The following is a 19723-nucleotide window of genomic DNA, read 5'->3' as shown; positions in this document are numbered from 1 at the left end:
ATTTCCCATATGGGACCCCATCATAACCCTACTGTTTAACCAATTTTTGTGTGTGTGTGGGGGGGTGGCTTAAGACCATTTATTTACATAGTATATCTACACATCAATCAGAGCTCCAGCAATGAATGGGGTAATATCACCATTTTTATTAGGGGGGGGGGGGGTCCAGACTTCATGTTAAGATTAAACTTTAGCAGGTTGGTACTGACTTGAAAGATGCAGTTAAAATGTTTTATTCCAAAAGATTTATCCCAAAATACAGGACTTACACGTTTTGTGCCATAATGGGGACCCTCAAAGCACAAAACGTGTAAGTCCTGTATTTTGGGATAAATCTTTTGGAATAAAACATTTTAACTGCATCTTTCAAGTCAGTACCAACCTGCTAAAGTCCTGAATGAATCGCACATTTATTTACATACTCCAGTTTATAATGTACTACGGTTTTTTTTAAAGTAGTGAACCCTTCTTATCTGTATTGAGCTATATGAGGATCACTCCATGCGGCACATCAGTGTTTATAGGGTTAAATGTCGCAATAACTGGCAATGGACACAGACTGACGTTTCTTTTATCTTAATGGAAGGCAAATAGTTTTCCTTTAAAACAACAGCAAACAGAATGCTGGGAGTTCTTCTATCCTGGTGCACAATTCCCACTGTCTGTCTGTGTGTGTGTGAGTGTGTGTGAAAGTGAGTGTGTGTGTGTGTGAGTGTGTGTGTGTGAGTGTGTGTGTGAGTGTGTATGTGAGTGTGTATGTGAGTGTGTGTATGTGAGTGTGTAAGTGTGTATGTGAGTCTGTGTGTGAGTGTGTATGTGAGTGTGTGTGTGAGTGTGAGTGTGTGTAAGTGAGTGAGAGTATGAGTGTGAGAGAGTATGAGTGTGTGTGTGAGTGTGTGAATGTGTGTCTGTGTGTGAGTGTGTGTGTCTGTGTGTGTGTGAGTGTGTATGTGTCTGTGTGAGTGTGTGTGTGTAAGTGTGTGAGTGAGTATGAGTGTGAGTGTGTGAGTGTGTATGTGCCGCCGCCTCCCTGGTTGAACAGCCCATTACATTATGTAGATAAATAAAGGGAGTCTGTTCTCGGCAGAAACACCTCGGGGTGCAGAAAGCTCACGACTTATTGTGAAAGGAAAATCTGATGAAATGTCAGTGACATATTGTGAAAGCAGAAGAGTGATCAGCACTCAGCCCAGAACTCAATCCCGTGGTTCCACTGCTCCACATGCAACTGCTTTAATAAAGATCTGCACATGTTCAGTTGTGGAACAAGAACATTCGTCTGAACAAAGGGAAAGGCTTTGGAAATTATATAATGATTTCTCATCTACTGAGATCTGCAGAGGGAGTGGGCAGCTTAAAGGAGAAGGAAAGCTACCGAAGCAGTTTATTGTCAATAGATTGGTCACAATAGTACAAGCTATAAGACTATATTTATTCTGCAGAATGTTTTACCATACCTGAGTAACCAGCTCTAGAAACTCTCTGTTTGTTTAGGATAGCAGCTGCCATATTAGCTTGGTGTGACATCACTTCCTGCCTGAGTCTCTCCCTGCTCACTCATAGCTCTGGGCTCAGATTACAGCAGGGAGGGAGAGAGGAGCAAACTGAGCATGCTCAAGCCCTAGCCCTGGAGGTTTAAGCTGAAAACAGTTAGTCTGATACAGAAGCCCATGAGTACACAATAGAAGGAAAGAAATGTGCTGTTTGTTTTGACAGAGGACTCAGAGCAGCATTACTTTGAGGGGTTACTGGTGTATTTATATAGACCTTTCTGATAAAGCTTACTTACTTTTAGCCTTTCCTTCTCCTTTAAACCAGCTGGAAAGCCCCATGTTTCCTTTATTGTGGCCCCAGAAGATAAGCCTAGGGCAGCCTTATACTAGGGCCACACTACAGATAACTGTTTCATTGCAGCATAAGGAATAGATCTGTCATTGATGGAAGGAAGGAGAATCCCACTGGATTAGTCATGTGAGCGCTTGGGTTGTACAAACTCCATCCCTGAGCCAAGACAGGGGCAAGTCTGGAAATTGGCAATACCTGACAGTTGCTGGTTTTGTGAGAGTCCTGACCTGACACAGAAGCAGAAGTGCAGATGTTTTATAGGAATCAGTAAAGAGGCATCAGAGGTTGTGTTTGGGGAGATCAGGTGGAGATCAGACAATGTTGCTGCAGGTCGTTCCTTTCTCAGTCGGGGCTGAGAGATTCGGTTACTTTAGAGGATTCATTTCAGTGGTGAATCACAAACCTCTAGTGAACAGAAAAAGTACTGACAGGCAGAAAGCTGTCCGACAGTTACACTGGCAACACCTACCAACTGTCAGTCTGATGTACTGTGACAGGAATAAGTAATGTCATCTCCAGCCAATAAAACTAGATGCTGTAACCAACATACGGCACATCAAGACTGCGGGGGTCTGATCTATGGTAGCGACCCCTCCTCAGCCACTTTAAAGGAACATCAAGAAATATAAATGTTTTAAAGAAATGAAAATATAATGTAGTGTTGCCCTGCACTGGTACAACTGTGTGTTTGATTCAGAAACACTACTATAGTTTATATAAACAAGCTGCTGTGTAGCCATGGGGGCAGCCATTCAAGCACAGGATACACAGTAGATAACAGATAAGTACTACTATAGTTTATATAAACAAGCTGCTGTGTAGCCATGGGGGCAGCCATTCAAGCACAGGATACACAGTAGATAACAGATAAGTACTACTATAGTTTATATAAACAAGCTGCTGTGTAGCCATGGGGGCAGCCATTCAAGCACAGAATACACAGTAGATAACAGATAAGTACTACTATAGTTTATATAAACAAGCTGCTGTGTAGCCATGGGGGCAGCCATTCAAGCACAGGATACACAGTAGATAACAGATAAGTACTACTATAGTTTATATAAACAAGCTGCTGTGTAGCCATGGGGGCAGCCATTCAAGCACAGGATACACAGTAGATAACAGATAAGTACTACTATAGTTTGTATAAACAAGCTGCTGTGTAGCCATGGGGACAGCCATTCAAGCACAGGATACACAGTAGATAACAGATAAGTACTACTATAGTTTATATAAACAAGCTGCAGTGTAGCCATGGGGGCAGCCATTCAAGCACAGGATACACAGTAGATAACAGATAAGTACTACTATAGTTTATATAAACAAGCTGCTGTGTGAGGTGAGTAGAGGCAGGTGAAGCACTGGACATTATATACAGTGAGGGTCAATGACCACTATAAGTACTAAGTACATCACACAGTGAGAAGCAATTTTCTAATATTGGCCCCAGTTGCAAGTACATCACATTGAATATTTGAATGTGTATATTTCTGAATATATTTTATTATACAGCATTATAATATTAAGGAAGTGAATTATAATTATAAAGCTGCCAGTGCAAGGGTATCTCTGTACATAACTGAACATTAACTGAGCAGATTAGGGAATTACTGGGGCCATAACAAGGCGACTGTAACTTTAAATATCAGCCTCGACCTTTGCCCGTTATTTAGTGGCTCAGCCAAAGACATATCAGTTGGGAGGCAACTAAACTGCTCAGCCAAATACTTTTTAATGATTAATTTCCTTCCATATCATTTCAAGTGGTTTAACTAGTATAAACTCTATTGTATCCCTGATCACTGATGAGTAGGAGAAAAAGCCCCATTGAAGGTCCCCCGTTGCTTTGATGGTTGGACTCAAGATAAAACATGGAAGAGTCTCGGCTCCACATGGGGAAGTTTTCTTCTCAACATCATTTGTAACACCTGGAAACCTGTCAGGACACAATAATGTTCTGGTCAGGGCAGCGCCGCGTAGAATCAGTCACAATTGAGCGACGGCCAATATCCTAGACTTGTCGCCAACACCAGGAATCCCTTGAGTTCTTAGTCAGTAACATCAAGCAAAGTCTAGTCTGTATTTACATTGCTAAATGCAAAGTTCTTTACTAGAAATACTGCATTCCTGGTGCCTATAAACATGATTTCATTAGGCGTTTCCCAATATAACATACAAAGTGGGACATTCACTAAGATTCGTAGTTGCGCCGGCGTCTGCTTCGCCGCGCTTCGCCAGGTGTATTTTCACCAGCGCTCTACAAATTCACTAAAATCCAAAGTTGCGCTCAGGGGTAGCGTAAGGTTGGGAAGTTACGCGAGCGATGGGTAATTTGCATATGGCGCCAAATTCAAATTTCAATGGAGGAATATGCAGCAGCACTACAAATGCCTGGGAAACCTTCAAAACATCAAATAATATATTTTTTTTGCCCTACACATGTGCCCACTGTATAGTTAAGTTGCCATGAGTTAGGGAATGTAGAGGGGAAGGAGGGGAGCCCCAAAAAAAAATTCGATCTTTTTCAGCCTATCACCCATAAAAAATGAAAAAACGCCAGCGTTTTTTGGGACTTAGAAATTTTTTTAACTTTTTTTGAAGCAATCCCTATCTACTCTATTGCGCTTCGCCTGGTCTGAGGTGGCGAAGGAAGTCTAGCGTAAACGGTAGCGTTCAGTACACTGCGCGCGTTAGTGAATTTGCGTAGTTACGTCCGTAGCGAAAATTCGCCAGGCGTAAGTGTGCGAAGTAACACTAGCGAATTCACGCTAGCGTTAGGCGCTTCGGCGTTTAGTGAATTTGCCCCAAAATGTTGGCCTCTCCTGCCATTTCAGGGCCAGAACTAGGGTCACACAGCAGAGACAAATTAATTGGAAGTGAGCAATTCAAGAAATTCAAGAAATTATTTCCAATGAATTGCTGTTTTACTGTTCAAATACAATGAACTATTAATAACAATAACACAGACCTCAGTATAACATCCACTACAGGTATGGGATCCGTTACCCAGAAAGCTCTGAATTACAGAAAGGCCATCTCCCATATAGTCCATTTTATCCAAATAATTCAAATTTTTAAAAATGATTTTCCATTACAAATTCCTTGTACTTGAGCCAAACTAAGATATAATTATTATTATTATTATTATTATTATTATTATTATTATTATAATAATAATAAGCTTTACTGGAAGCAAAACCAGCCTATTGTTTTTTTTTTAATGTTTAGTAGACTTGAGGTATGAAGATTCAAATTATGGAAAGATTCATTATCCAGCAAACCCCAGGTCCCATTTATCAATTGCTTTCCATTTTCTATTTTTTACCATTTTCCCAAAATTTTCATTTCAATGTTCATGTGTCTGGTGTTTGAGTCTGGCAGCTCAGTAGTGATCCAGGAGCATCTGAACTGTTACAATTTGCTACATTTAGTTGATACAATTAGTAGATACAATTAGTAAATACATTTAGTTGATACAATTAGTAGATACAATTAGTTGATACAATTAGTTGATACATTTAGTTGATACATTTAGTTGCTACAATTAGTTGCTACAATCAGTAGATACAATCAGTAGATACAATTAGTTGATACAATTAGTAGATACAATGAGTTGATACATTTAGTTGATACAATTAGTTGCTACAATCAGTAGATACAATTAGTTGCTACAATTAGATGCTACAATCAGTAGATACAATTAGTAGATACATTTAGTTGATACAATTAGTAGATACAATTAGTTGAAACAATTAGTTGATACATTTAGTTGATACATTTAGTTGATACAATTAGTTGCTACAATTAGTTGCTACAATCAGTAGATACAATTAGTAGATACAATTAGTTGATACATTTAGTTGATACAATTAGTTGATACAATTAGTAGATACAATTAGTTGAAACAATTAGTTGATACATTTAGTTGATACATTTAGTTGATACAATTAGTTGCTACAATTAGTTGCTACAATCAGTAGATACAATTAGTAGATACAATGAGTTGATACATTTAGTTGATACAATTAGTTGATACAATTAGTTGCTACAATCAGTAGATACAATTAGTAGATACAATTAGTTGATACAATTAGTAGATACAATTAGTAGATACAATTAGTAGATACAATTAGTTGATACATTTAGTTGATACAATTAGTTGATACAATTAGTTGATACAATTAGTAGATATAATTAGTAGATACATTCACTTGCTACATTTAGTTGATACAATTAGTTGATACATTTAGTTGATACATTTAGTTGATACAATTAGTTGCTACAATTCTCAGCAGTATCTGTGGAATATAAGTGCAACTATTGTATCAAGTCTAACAGTTGCCTGTAATGAAACTCAGGGATTCTGCTCAGCAGAGACAAAGATAAGAAATGTATCAACTAAATGTATCAATTTAGAACAGTTAAAGAGTCGGCGACCCCCCTCAAAAGTGTTTGTAGATGTAACTACAAGTGAACCCGCTCTCTCTGTTCATCGGCCCACTCATTCCTAAAACAAAGTTAGCAGAAATCAGTTTGGAATTTGGACTTTTTCACCAGGATTCGGACGAATCGAATTGTCTGGTCAAACCGAATCCAAATCCTAAAAATCACATGACTTTTCATCACACAACAAGGAAGTTAAAAAGTATTTTAAACGCTTGTGCAAATCAGGGTTCGGGGTTGGGTATTCGGCCAAATCTTTCATGAAGGATTCGGGCAAATCCCAAAATAGTGGATTCAGCGCATCCCTATTATTTAGAATTGCTTTAAATGACATTTTCTTTTATTGTGCTCACAGACATTGGGTGGGGGTACACAGAGGCCTTAGAGCCTCACCATACGGATCTTGGCCTGTGGAGAACCCCAAACAAATAATCTGCCCCCCAGCTGCTAACGTGAAGGAGGTGTCATGCTGGTAATATTATTTAACAGGGTTAGTTTAAAAGATGTCCCATTGGTTCAATGGCAGGGTATGAATTGTTAGCCTGCAGGGCAAGAGGCTCATCTTTTGACAACTGGTTTTAAGATGCTCCCATCCACCCAGGTAATAACAGGATAAATAAACAAGTTAAGATGCAGCCAGCGGCAATTCCGGTGAAGAAGCTGCCTGAGGCGTCTCCTCAAAATGCTGCCCCCCCTCATCGGCTTACCCATCTGCAGGGGAGGCATCCGAGGCAGGAACACTAGTGTGGAGAGTGCAACTTCAGTCTTCTGTACTAGAAAACAGCACCGGGCCAACCTGGGCAGGCACCCTAGGCTGCCTGGCCGGGCAGAGTGCTCCACAGACGCGCATGCGCAGAAATACCAATTGTGCGCATGCGAGGAAAAAATGAATGCTCGCATGCGCGAAAAGCCGACGCAGTGCGCATGTCCTAAAAAGCACAAGCCGGATTCATCTGCAAGCGGGGACCGGACTAGGGGGTAGGAGAAGCAGAGAAGGCGCGTGCCTGGCGCCCCCCAACTTTGCGCCCTAGGCACGTGCCTGCTCTGCCTACCCCTAGTTCCGGCCCTGCTAGAAAAGCCGAATTTCCAGTTTCAAAACCAGAAATTCGGCTCTTAAAAGTACAGGAGTGGCTTTTTGCCGCCCCTGGAAATGTATCTGGCGCTGCCTCATTAGCCGAGCGCCCCTGGATTATCAACCCTGCTCTTTATGTGATTTAGTTGTATCTCTTAGCTTAACCAGTTTATTAGTCCCATGGATCAGAGTTAGACCGCCTATAGTAACTATTTAAGATATTCCATCTCAGTGTCGGACTGGCCCACCGCGATACCAGGAAAACTCCCAGTGGGTCCAGGTGTCAGTGGTCCTCTTGCTTCTAATCATTTGGCCTATTTCATGGTCATTCCCTATTTCTTTATAGGAACAAAAATGGTTAATAATGGAAGAATAGAGTTTAGTATTTAGAGATAAGAGACTAGAAAAATAAAGAAGTTGAGTGAGGAGGGGAGGTTTAATAGTTTAAAAAATGGGCCCTCAGCCTAAGGTTTTCTGGTGGGCCCCTGGCATCCTAGTCCGAATCTGCCATAACCAGATAATCCATCCATTCATTATAAGTGATCGTGAGCTTTGCAGAACCAGCAGCTCAGCATCATGTAAGTCCTTTGAAGCAGCTAATGCATCAAAATTGCCATCTCCAGGAATTGCTCTCTGTTTTCATCCAACTGCCACTGGCTGGTAAATGAATATTCAGCAGAGCCGTGTAAATGTCTGAGCTCATTGTGACCTGTAGGCTGCTGAAAAGTGCTCCAACAAGCCCCCTGCTTTTTTGGATAGTAAGGGGGTGTCAGGACCCAGTACCTCTAACGACATTTAGGGGCTGATTCATTAAGGGTCGAATATTGAGGGTTAATTAACCCTCGATATTCGACTAGGAATTGAAATCCTTCGACTTCGAATATCGAAGTCGAAGGATTTAGCGCAAATTCTGCGATCGTACGATCGAACGATTCGAAGGATTTTAATCCAACAATCGAAGGAATATCCGTCGATCAAAAAAACTTAGCAAAGCCTATGGGGACCTTCCCCATAGGCTAACATTGAGTTCGGTAGCTTTTAGATGGCGAACTAGGGGGTCAAAGTTTTTTTTAAAGAGACAGTACTTCGACTATTGAATGGTCGAACGATTTTAAGTTCGAATCCTTCGATTCGAAGTCGTAGTCGAAGGTCGAAGTAGCCCATTTGATGGTCGAAGTAGCCCAAAAAATACTTCGAAATTCGAAGTTTTTTGACTTCGAATCCTTCACTCGAATTTAGTGAATCGGCCCCATAATGTATTTGAAACTGCTTCTCACTGTTTAAATATATTTAGGATGTGGGGATATTGTTCTTGGAACTTACTGTACCATTATTTACAAGTCTATGCTTGGCCTTTACTGTACAAACTGATAGATCGAGTCTAAAGCTAATGGCATGGAGACGCCTGAAACCCCCCATGTTGCTTCCTATTCATCCACTAGTACTGAAAACTTTGTGGTCAGGTATCAGGGAGTTAACTTGTTACATTCTGAGGCCTGGTTGGCAGTGGGGGGGCTACTTGAATCAATTTGCAGGGTTGCTGTAAAGAAAGACTGCAGCTTATAGAAACTTTCCTAAGGCTGGGGCAGACATTGCAGATCTTGGCCTGCGGAGAAGGCAAAGAATCCACTGCTGCTGCTTTGGTGACCGACGTGTCTCCGCTTGGTGCAGACACAGGAGCTGGATTTAGTCGCCAAAATGCAGGATTTAAGCGCCAAGATCCTAAGTGTCTGCCTGTCAAAATCCAGGCACATCAAGCAGCAGATCCACAATGCCTCCGTTTTGAAAACAGCACATTTCCCTGCGATAGTCTCCCTTTAAATGGCTGGTTGTATGTAAAGCGGCACTAAACAAGAATGTAATCGGCACTTCTATCTTCAAGAAAAAAACTGCTACTTCTTTACTCTTCCTTGCAGTGAGAATACCTGAGTAATAGCCTGGCTATATCACAACTGCAGGATGTTAAACAGGACTCTGCTCACCTTTAAACAGTTGGAAAGCCACGCAAACAATCGCACAACCATTGCACAACAATCGCACAACCATTGCACAACCATTGCACAACAATCGCACAACCATTGCACAACAATCGCACAACCATTGCACAACCATTGCACAACAATCGCACAACAATCGCACAACCATTGCACAACAATCGCACAACAATTGCACAACCATTGCACAAGGCCGGGTTACTGATTGAGCTGACAGAACCTTTCAAGCAGCGTTACCCATTTTGCAAATATTCTTGCTCAGAACGTGCTTCAGTACGCGCAGGTTTTATTGCGACAGTTAGGCTGTTAAAAGTACAAAGACACAAAATATACGAGATAGTGTGACTGCTTTTATTATATTTGTTCAGAGCAAAACATTTCGGGTTCAGCAGTTCAGTATCCAGATGGATAGAAAGATAAACTGTAAAGCCAGTAGTATTCAGCTATTTGCATGTCCTGCTCATTTCAGTTCACTTTTATCATACAATAAACCACAGAAGCTGGTTAATATCATTACCGTGTGTGTATATTTGTGTGTATGTTTCAAGATGTTGCTTTCCTTTGAATGACGGAACTAATATTTAGTTGTATAATCAGTGTTTCTGTGCTGCACATCTGTGTTACATGGAGTCCCCCAACTTCCAACAACCTGTTACATTCCACAATTCTTCTGTATTTCTTCCTTTTGCCTCACAAACCCCATTTTTGATGTCACCCCACAAGTTTTCTATTGGATTAAGTTGCAGGGATTGGGTTGGTCACTCCATAACGTCAATCTTGTTGGTGTGGAACCAAGAGGTTGCTCATTACTGGTGAGTTTGGGGTCGTTGTTTGTTGAACCCCCATTTCAAGGGCTTTTCCTCTTCGGCATAAGGCAACATGACCTCTTTGAGTATTTGATGTATTGAAACTGACCCATGATCCCTGTTATGTGATAAATAGACCCAACACCACAGTATGACAAACATCCCCATATCCTGATGCTTCACTCTGTACTGTCACTTGAATTCCACAAATTCAGCTGTGTGGGGCCCCTAGACCCAAAAAGAACAATCTTGCTTTCATCAGTCCACAAAATGTTGCACTATTTCTCTTTAGGCCAGTCAATGTGTTCTTTGTCAAATTGTAAGCTCTTCGGCATGTCTTTTTTTTTCAACAATGGGACTTTGCGGGGGCTTCTTGCAGATAACTTGGCTTCTCATAGTCTTCTAATTGTAACAGTATCACAGGGAACTTTACACCTTCTTTCATCTTCCTGGAGTTGAACTGAGCTGAGCTCAGGAGAGGAGGTTAAGAAGAAGAAAAAATATGAGCAAACAACTACAGCAGAGTTTCTATGGGAACCAGAAATGGCATCTTTCCATTGGCTGCTAGACTGGATGGCGTGTCATAATCTAAGTTGAGAAGATGAGAAGAACTGAGCATGCTCAGCAGCCAACAGCCAACGTAAATTCCCAAGGGAGGAGGCCAAGTGAAGTGGGTTAGAGGAGGAGAAGGATTTCCAGGTGATTAAATGGATGTTGCAGCACTACTATTAACCTTTGAACAACCAGCACCAGATTTCTGATGAAGTGGCGAGAAGCCATGAAACGCGTAAAGCGTATGATCTGATACTTTGTATGTTGACATGCTGTTTTTTAACTTGGATTATTAAAGTTTAATGATTTTAACACATCACTCCGAGTGCTCCGTTTTGGATAAACTTCATGGACTTGACCCCGAGGGGGACGGATGTTACGTGCAGCATGGAGGTGAGCGTGTGAGAGAAATGTGATGCTCCCCGCACCTGGCTTGTGTTTATAACCAGATTTCAGAGAGACTGTTAAAATTTTTGTGTGTGTGTGTGGGGGGGGGTTACATGTCCTTTAAAGATAAATACACTTATTTTACTGGCCTTTTAGCACTCACCTTTCCAGAGAAGCCTATCAACTCTCAGCTCAACTCACTTCCCTTCCTCCTCCAGGGCTGCTTCCCAAAATTTACAGACATTAAAAACATTATCTAAATAAAATAGTTTATTGCAAGTAGGGATGCACCGAATCCAGGATTCGTTTTGGGATTTGGCCAGGATTCGGACGAATCCTTCTGCCCGGCCGAACCGAATTTGCATATGCAAATTAGGGGTGGGGAGAGAAAATCGCGTGACTTTTTGTCACAAAACAAGGAAGTGAACATTTTTCCCCCTTCCAACTGGAATCGGAATTCTGGTCAGAATTCGGCCGAATTTTTCACAAAAGATTCGGGGGTTCAGCCGAATCCAAAATAGTGGATTTGGTGCATCCCTAATTGCAAGATTTAACATACAATACCCTGTGTTAAATACCAACTTTCAATTGCTTGTCATGAACATAATCTGTAAACTGATATTCAGCCTTTTTGTTCATTTGCAACCAACATGTGAAACAAACATAAAGTCTACGGCTGGTCACAGATAGAAGCGGCAATAATCTGCACCTGACAAGAGAATACAAGGAAACAGCTTCCATATCTTACCATCTGTGTGATTAATTCAATTTCTTTTTACGTGGATCAGAGGAGAACATTCTCACTCCAGTACATAAAGTTTGATTCTTATCTATGAATAGACTACACTTTGCTTTATGTTTCCTGCTGTTGCCTCTGGTTTGCTGCTAAGGCTAAAACATGGTAATTCCCTCATAGACTAAGTTTATGTAGAAGCTACACCGAGGTGTATTCAGATGAGAAGGGACTAAGCTTATGTAGAAGTTACACAGGGGTATATTCAGATGGGAAGGGACTACGCTTATGTAGAAGTTACACAGGGGTGTATTCAGATGGGAAGGGACTAAGCTTATGTAGAAGTTACACGGGGGTGTATTCAGATGGGAAGGGACTAAGCTTATGTAGAAGTTACACAGGGGTGTATTCAGATGGGAAGGGACTACACTTATGTAGAAGTTACACAGGGGTATATTCAGATGGGAAGGGACTACGCTTATGTAGAAGTTACACAGGGGTGTATTCAGATGGGAAGGGACTAAGCTTATGTAGAAGTTACACAGGGGTGTATTCAGATGGGAAGGGACTAAGCTTATGTAGAAGTTACACCGGGGTGTATTCAGATGGGAAGGGACTAAGCTTATGTAGAAGTTACACAGGGGTGTATTCAGATGGGAAGGGACTAAGCTTATGTAGAAGTTACACGGGGGTGTATTCAGATGGGAAGGGACTAAGCTTATGTAGAAGTTACACAGGGGTGTATTCAGATGGGAAGGGACTACACTTATGTAGAAGTTACACAGGGGTGTATTCAGATGGGAAGGGACTACACTTATGTAGAAGTTACACAGGGGTGTATTCAGATGGGAAGAGACTAAGCTTATGTAGAAGTTACACAGGGGTGTATTCAGATGGGAAGGGACTACGCTTATGTAGAAGTTACACAGGGGTGTATTCAGATGGGAAGGGACTAAGCTTATGTAGAAGTTACACAGGGGTGTATTCAGATGGGAAGGGACTACACTTATGTAGAAGTTACACAGGGGTGTATTCAGATGGGAAGGGACTAAGCTTATGTAGAAGTTACACAGGGGTGTATTCAGATGGGAAGGGACTACACTTATGTAGAAGTTACACAGGGGTGTATTCAGATGGGAAGGGACTAAGCTTATGTAGAAGTTACACAGGGGTGTATTCAGATGAGAAGGGACTAAGTTTATGTAGAAGTTACACCGGGGTGTATTCAGATGAGAAGGGACTAAGTTTATGTAGAAGTTACACCGGGGTGTATTCAGATGGGAAGAGACTAAGCTTATGTAGAAGTTACACAGGGGTGTATTCAGATGGGAAGGGACTAAGCTTATGTAGAAGTTACACAGGGGTGTATTCAGATGGGAAGGGACTACACTTATGTAGAAGTTACACAGGGGTGTATTCAGATGGGAAGGGACTACACTTATGTAGAAGTTACACAGGGGTGTATTCAGATGGGAAGGGACTAAGCTTATGTAGAAGTTACACAGGGGTGTATTCAGATGAGAAGGGACTAAGTTTATGTAGAAGTTACACCGGGGTGTATTCAGATGAGAAGGGACTAAGTTTATGTAGAAGTTACACAGGGGTGTATTCAGATGGGAAGCAGCACTTGCCCAGTAAGAGAGCAAAATCTCCTCTTATATTTCCCAATATATCTATAGTATTCCATGAGTTTGGCGAACATTGCTTTAAAAAGTAATTAGAAATGTATTATTCTGTACACATGACCTAACCATTTTCTTGACCCATGCCACATATTTAAACAAAAACAGAACAAACTACAACTGGAGAGTTTGGCACGGGTATATTTTTTTGTGGCCACCATCAATTCTACATTAAAGGGTTAAAGGAGAATCCTGGCATTCCAATTCCTTATACATATTCCCTTTCTGCCAGTGACAACATTAAAAAAAAGAAAGAAAGACAGCCAATTATTGATTACTCTATAGAAGAAAGCTAATTGAGAAAATGTAATTAACTGGCAATCTACTCTACTTACACAGCAAGCAAACAGCTCCATTTGATTATATTGCAATTAATACAACTATTGCTAAATATTTACAAACGATGTCCCTACAGGAACTTCCAATTATTTCTCAATTAACGCTACTAATTAAGCAATCTGAATAAATTGACTTATAAATACCATACAGCACAAGGTATTATGCAGCTTCCATAACCTGTATTTATATTTTACTCAGTAGCTCCAGCTGCTTGAATTAAAAAAAAATGAACATGAAATTAATTTAGTTGTAAGTAATTAGCAACAGGCATGATTTCCATATGAATTCACTTTCTCTCCTGCTGAAAAGCCAATCATGCCGAGGTCTTAATAAAGTGGTACATTTACAACAAAATTAGCAGCCGGATATAATTGGTGACTTTCAGTTCAGTAACTGAAAACCTTGGGCTGCTTAAAGGGACAGTGACACCAACAAAAGAAAAATAACAACACCTTTCAACAAGGCCAAAGCTGATGACGTGTGCCTTGTCCTCTGAATTGTTAAGTAGATGTCACATTTGGCAGTTGTAAAATAAATGGGTTACGTATCCTGAGCTGCATTTAGTGTGTATGGCCGTTTGTTTTTAGGAAACAGGAAATATTTTTGCAAAATTGGCCAGACAATTACAAGTGCCACTCTGATGCCAGTCACGAATCATTAAGAGAAAAATCCTTCTCTCAACTCTGACTGAAGCAGCAATATGAATGAAGAAAAGGGAGAAATGCTCATTTGTTCTTTTACACACATTTTATGGTCCAAGTAACAACAAATTGTGGCGTGCAAAGAGAATTTTGGGTGAAAACACATCGTTTGGCACATATTCAGCCCCACCTGCCTCTCTGTGCACATAAATCATCATTTTTGGCCAAACTGCAAAAAAGTAATTAGAGGGAATGTTCTCTGCATAGGTCTCCATACTGTACAGAGGGTAAGAACACTGACAGGACCCAGCTCAACGGATGAACAAAACAAGGGGAAAACCAAGGGATGACTGGGGTTGGAAACACAAAATATATAGAAAATATAATATAGTAAGCAGAAAAAAAAATTTGCAGCGCCTCATAACATTTTTGATGCCTATAGACTTTAATGGGCTACGGCGACTTTTTGCCAGCAGCAAATTTTTGACGAAACTGGTCAAATTCACCCAAGCCTAATAGTAAGAGCTTGAAACAGCCACCCGCAGCAATTTGCATTGACACCAAAAGAGGGAGGTTTTATAAACTTATTTTATTTCACTATAAAATAGGGTTGCCACCTGGCCGGTATTTCATCGGCATAGCCAAGGCCGGGGCCGGTATTACAAATTTACCATCAACGTATTCGCCTGTAAATTTGTAATTCCTCTTGTTCCGGCCCACCTCAGATCCGCCCCTCTTCCCTACTCACCTAATCCAAGGGCTGCAGTCCCTTCCTGGTGAAACTCCATGACGCCGCCGCTGAAATGTCATAACCCCGCCCCTGATATGTCATAAACCCACCTCCAAAATTGCACAACCCACCCCTCTCTGGGCCGCCCCAACCCTCTACATCACCGGCCGTTAGGGCCAGAACTAAAATGTGGCAACCCTACTACAAAATGGTTTATACTGTAATATTAAATCAACTTTTTATCAAATCAACTGCTATAATTGCTTTCATATGAGTGTAGGAGCAGCAGTGAATCATGTTTAACTTACAGAATCCTCCGGAGGTCTCTGGATCTTTCCCCAGTCGACTGATGGACCTTTTTCCTGTAGAAATCTGTGGAACAATTTCTGAAACCCAGCCAGGTCTTTCTTTGTGTGCTGCAAAAAATAAAGCAGAAGAAACGTCAGTTTAAAAAGCGACCTCTACGATTCATATTGAAAGTAGCATCTGATAATGGAATATGTTCTAGAAATAGAAAAGAGGCACCATGACTTGCTTATTAGTAGTTTGAAAGCAAAGACACAAAAGCCTTATAATGCAGCTGGTAAAATAATGTCATTAAAAAACAAATAAGAATATCAAAGGCAGCATGGAGTGTATCTGTAGTATTGGCTGTGTTAGTATTAACGTGAAGAGCGATTGTGCTGGTACCTCTATTTCTGATTCAGGGGCAGTGGAGAGAATTTTTTCCAAGTCTGCCTTCATGGCTTCTTCCAACTCCTCTCTGATGGCCTCCTGGAACTGTAACAGTCCACCGCCTGCCATTGCTTTCCTTAAACCTGTAACAGGAATGAAATAGAATAATATCAGAACATCAGAACATTAAACCCACATGTGACTGCTAAATCCCTACTGCACACATGGACAATAGCTGGGTAAGTGTAGGGATCCTCTAACAATTCATAAACCAGCCAGAACAATGGTCTTGGTGATCTTGTGGCAAACCATCAGTAAACAACTACAAGCTAAAAAGCTTTCACAAATCTTTATTTCCAATCAATTACTTTCACTGACTTCAACTACTCTGTACTTGTGCCATACACGTCTGGGTTATGGAAAGACTTACGGTTACATTAATGGAGTAAAAAAAAAAAAGTCCTGTCAATATGTGGAGTCTATTTTACTATTATATGTTCTATAAAATACATTATACAAAGGAAATCAGTTCAGGTACCATTTTTATATTACATATATTTATGTTGGAGCTGCTACCCATACTCATAAACCCGGAGGGGCTAACTACAGTCATGAGCTGGGTCTGTTAAAGGTAGAAGTTCCCTTGCATTGATTAGACATGCTCTGGTGGAAGTTGGGGTATCTGGTGGATTCCTTAGTCCAGCGATCCCTAACCTTTTGAACCCGTGAGCAACATTCAGAAGTTGGGGAGCAACATAAGCATGAAAAATGTTTTTGGGCTACCAAATAAGGGCTGTGATTGGCCATTTAGTAGCCCCTATATGGATTGTCAACCTACATTGAGGTTCTATTTGGCAGTACACCTGGGTTTTATACAACCAAAACTTGCCTTCAAGCCTGGAATTGAAAAATAATCACCTGCTTTGAGGCCACTGGGAGCAACATCCAAGGGGTTGGAGAGCAACATGTTCCTCACGAGCTACTGGTTGGGGATCACTGCCTTAGTCCATGAAAAAAGTAACAGGTTCTCATGCTGAACCTATTGGGTCTCCAGTGTAGATGGTGCTGGTAACATGAGGAATAAACTCCATCATTACATTGGGAATAGAAATTAACTGGGCAAATGCTGAATATCTACTCCAGACTCAACTGTCAAGCTTTGAAAGTTGAACGGATCAATTGCCTTTAATTAAGGGGACTGAAGCATGGTTTAAAGATGATTCTTTTGGATTCAGGTACATTTATAAACCAAAAATACTGAAATATCTATCTGGTAGAGCAATCCCAATTTCACAGTGATCACAAACCACAAAACAAAGCGTCAGCCTTTGGTACCAGATCAAATAATCAAGAGAATATCAGAAATGACACAATGATATAAAATAAAACTTCCATAGCCAAACGAAAGAGGGAAAAATAAATGACACCAAGTATCATCATGGATATCTGAGTCTAATAAACATCACAATGTCTATATTGAGTAATATTAAACCTCTTTACCCTTCTCTCCAGTTGATGGAAACATTGATCAGCAGTAAGAGCCAAGGGGCTAAAGCCTGGACAGTGTCCACAACTACAAACACACACTAAACTCATAACAATTTCATCAACTTGAATACACAGTATTATACAGTTCATTATACACATGTGGGAGAAAAGAGGCAAATTCAGCAATGAAACCCAGAGACAATAAAAAGAGATTCGTTATAAACATTTTCATAATAGGAAAGGCTTTGGCACCCCAGATGCTGTAAAACTACAAATCTCAGTGTTCACTTAGGAGCGGATTTGGGCTGCCTGGGAGTTGTAGTTCTGGAACGCGCAGCTTCCCAAAGGGTATTTATTTCCATAAAAAGATGTACGCACTTCACTGCTCAGCAAAAACTACCATCACCCATAGCAAGTCACTGGTTACAAGGTTTGCGCCATGAATATTCTGTAAGTTATAGCCTTAGAAATGGTGCTTGGTGATGTCAACAGTTATAATTGGTGCTTAGTGATTAGTCATTTATGCCACATGATTCACTGACGAATTATTATAATAAAGTACCCCCTGCTATTAGAAATCACCTTGGAGTTCCATAACCTGAATAAAAGAAAAACAAAATGTTGGCTCAAACGTACTCAATACAAAGTTCGTGCCAGGAGTCTGTGTAACACTCCTAAAGTAAATCAGGATTTCAAAATGCAAGTATTCTTTTATTTAGCAATAAAACACTACGGGGCAGATTTATCAAGGGTCGAATTTCGAAGTAGAAAAAACGTCGAAATTCGACCATCGAATAGAATCCGCCAACATTTGAATTCGGAGGATTTTATACATCGTACAATCGTATTCCGATCGTAGTACAATCGTACGATCATACTCCGATCCTACTTCAAATCGAACTATTCGAACAATTTTATCGTACAATTTTCTTCGACTACAAAAAAACTTAGAAATATGCTCTGGAAGGTCCCCACAGGCTAACATAGCACTTCGTCAGGTTTAAGTTGGCAACGTATTGAAGTCAAAGGTTTTTTTTTAAAGAGACAGTACTTTGATTATCGAATGGTCGAATAGTCAACGATTTTTACTTCGAAATGAAGTCAAAGTAAATTTGAAGTCATAGTATCCTATTCGATGGTCGAAGTATCCAATAAATTACTTTGAATTTTGAATGTTTTTACTTCGAAAATTCCCTCAAATTCACTTCGACCCTTGATAAATCTGCCCCTACATGTTTCAGGTCAAGCCCTTTCTTGAACACTTGTCACACACTTGACCCGAAACATGTAGTATTTTAGGGTAGAACTACATGGGCGATTTATGTCCGATCCGATGCCACACAACGAAACACTGGCATCAAGTCGGATGCGCTGGAAATAAGGTAAGAAATAGAAATGTCGGATGCACGCTGGGACTTCCGGCGCATCCGACTTGATGCCAGTGTTTTGTTGTGTGGCATCGGATCGGACCTAAATCTCCCATGTAGTTCTACCCTTACACTCCTAAATGAAAGAATTTTTAAATCACTGCTTTGAAGCTGAAGCTACAACAATTACCCTGACCTGTATAAAAGCACTTGGCCTTCAGTTTTGTGATTTATGTGGTTATGGAACTTGTCCTTATATTATACAAAATGGGGTATGAGCCAATATTATGTTGACCGGTGCAGATAGAGAACAGGGACACTCTGGCTCACACACTGTGGACTGGCAAAGCTACAGGGAGGTTGAACATCAAGCCCGGTGACCCTGAAGCAAAACAATGGATTTTTGTGTTCCAAGGTCAACTTCACCTCTTTTCATGAGCCAGACTGGGACCAAATCTTATCTCACATCCCAGTTGGGTCTCCTGAAGCAAATAGGAGAGAGACCGTGTACCACAAAGCAGCAAATAAAAGTATCTAGAATGAACTGGGGAAATGCATTTGATTATGAGAATATGATCGGAAAGCCCTCATCCCCCAATCTGACCTCCCACTTCAGTAGAATGGTAAAAGTTTATTTTTCCCAAGGGCAGTTTTTGACAGGGCAATGGTTACAGTAATGAAAGGTTCTGCATAATGAATAGAGCCATTAATGAGATCAGCTCTCCTGCAAGACTTAAACACAAACAATGTGCTTGCCATCAACACATACAAAAGCCACACTCTTATTGTGCTCCGTCATTCCCTGGAACACTTTATAAGCTCTGGCAAATCCCTCGGAGGAGCGAGAGGCCCTTCTGAAACAAGAGCGTGTTTATATGCAGGAGGCCTCTGCTCTACTGGGGCAAACTATCTGCAACACTTTAATGAATAACACATTTCTAAAGAGAAATTCATTTAAAGAGACACATC

At 40.7% G+C, this 19723-nt stretch overlaps 1 protein-coding gene across 1 annotated transcript in view; it reads right to left on the bottom strand.

Annotated features, from left to right (window-relative positions):
• ugp2.S (UDP-glucose pyrophosphorylase 2 S homeolog) overlaps window positions 1–19723 on the bottom strand; it is a 42813-nt gene that overhangs the window by 13419 nt on the left and 9671 nt on the right. Inside the window, 2 exon segments of the mRNA NM_001089760.2 lie at window positions 15533–15640; window positions 15915–16042. Of these exon segments, the coding sequence (NP_001083229.1) occupies window positions 15533–15640; window positions 15915–16042 (236 nt within the window).

Source organism: Xenopus laevis, chromosome 5S (genome assembly GCF_017654675.1).
Source record: "Xenopus laevis strain J_2021 chromosome 5S, Xenopus_laevis_v10.1, whole genome shotgun sequence".
NCBI classification, from domain to species: domain Eukaryota; kingdom Metazoa; phylum Chordata; class Amphibia; order Anura; family Pipidae; genus Xenopus; species Xenopus laevis.
Note: the sequence above shows the minus strand (reverse complement) of the source record. Positions and strands in the feature narration are given on the sequence as shown.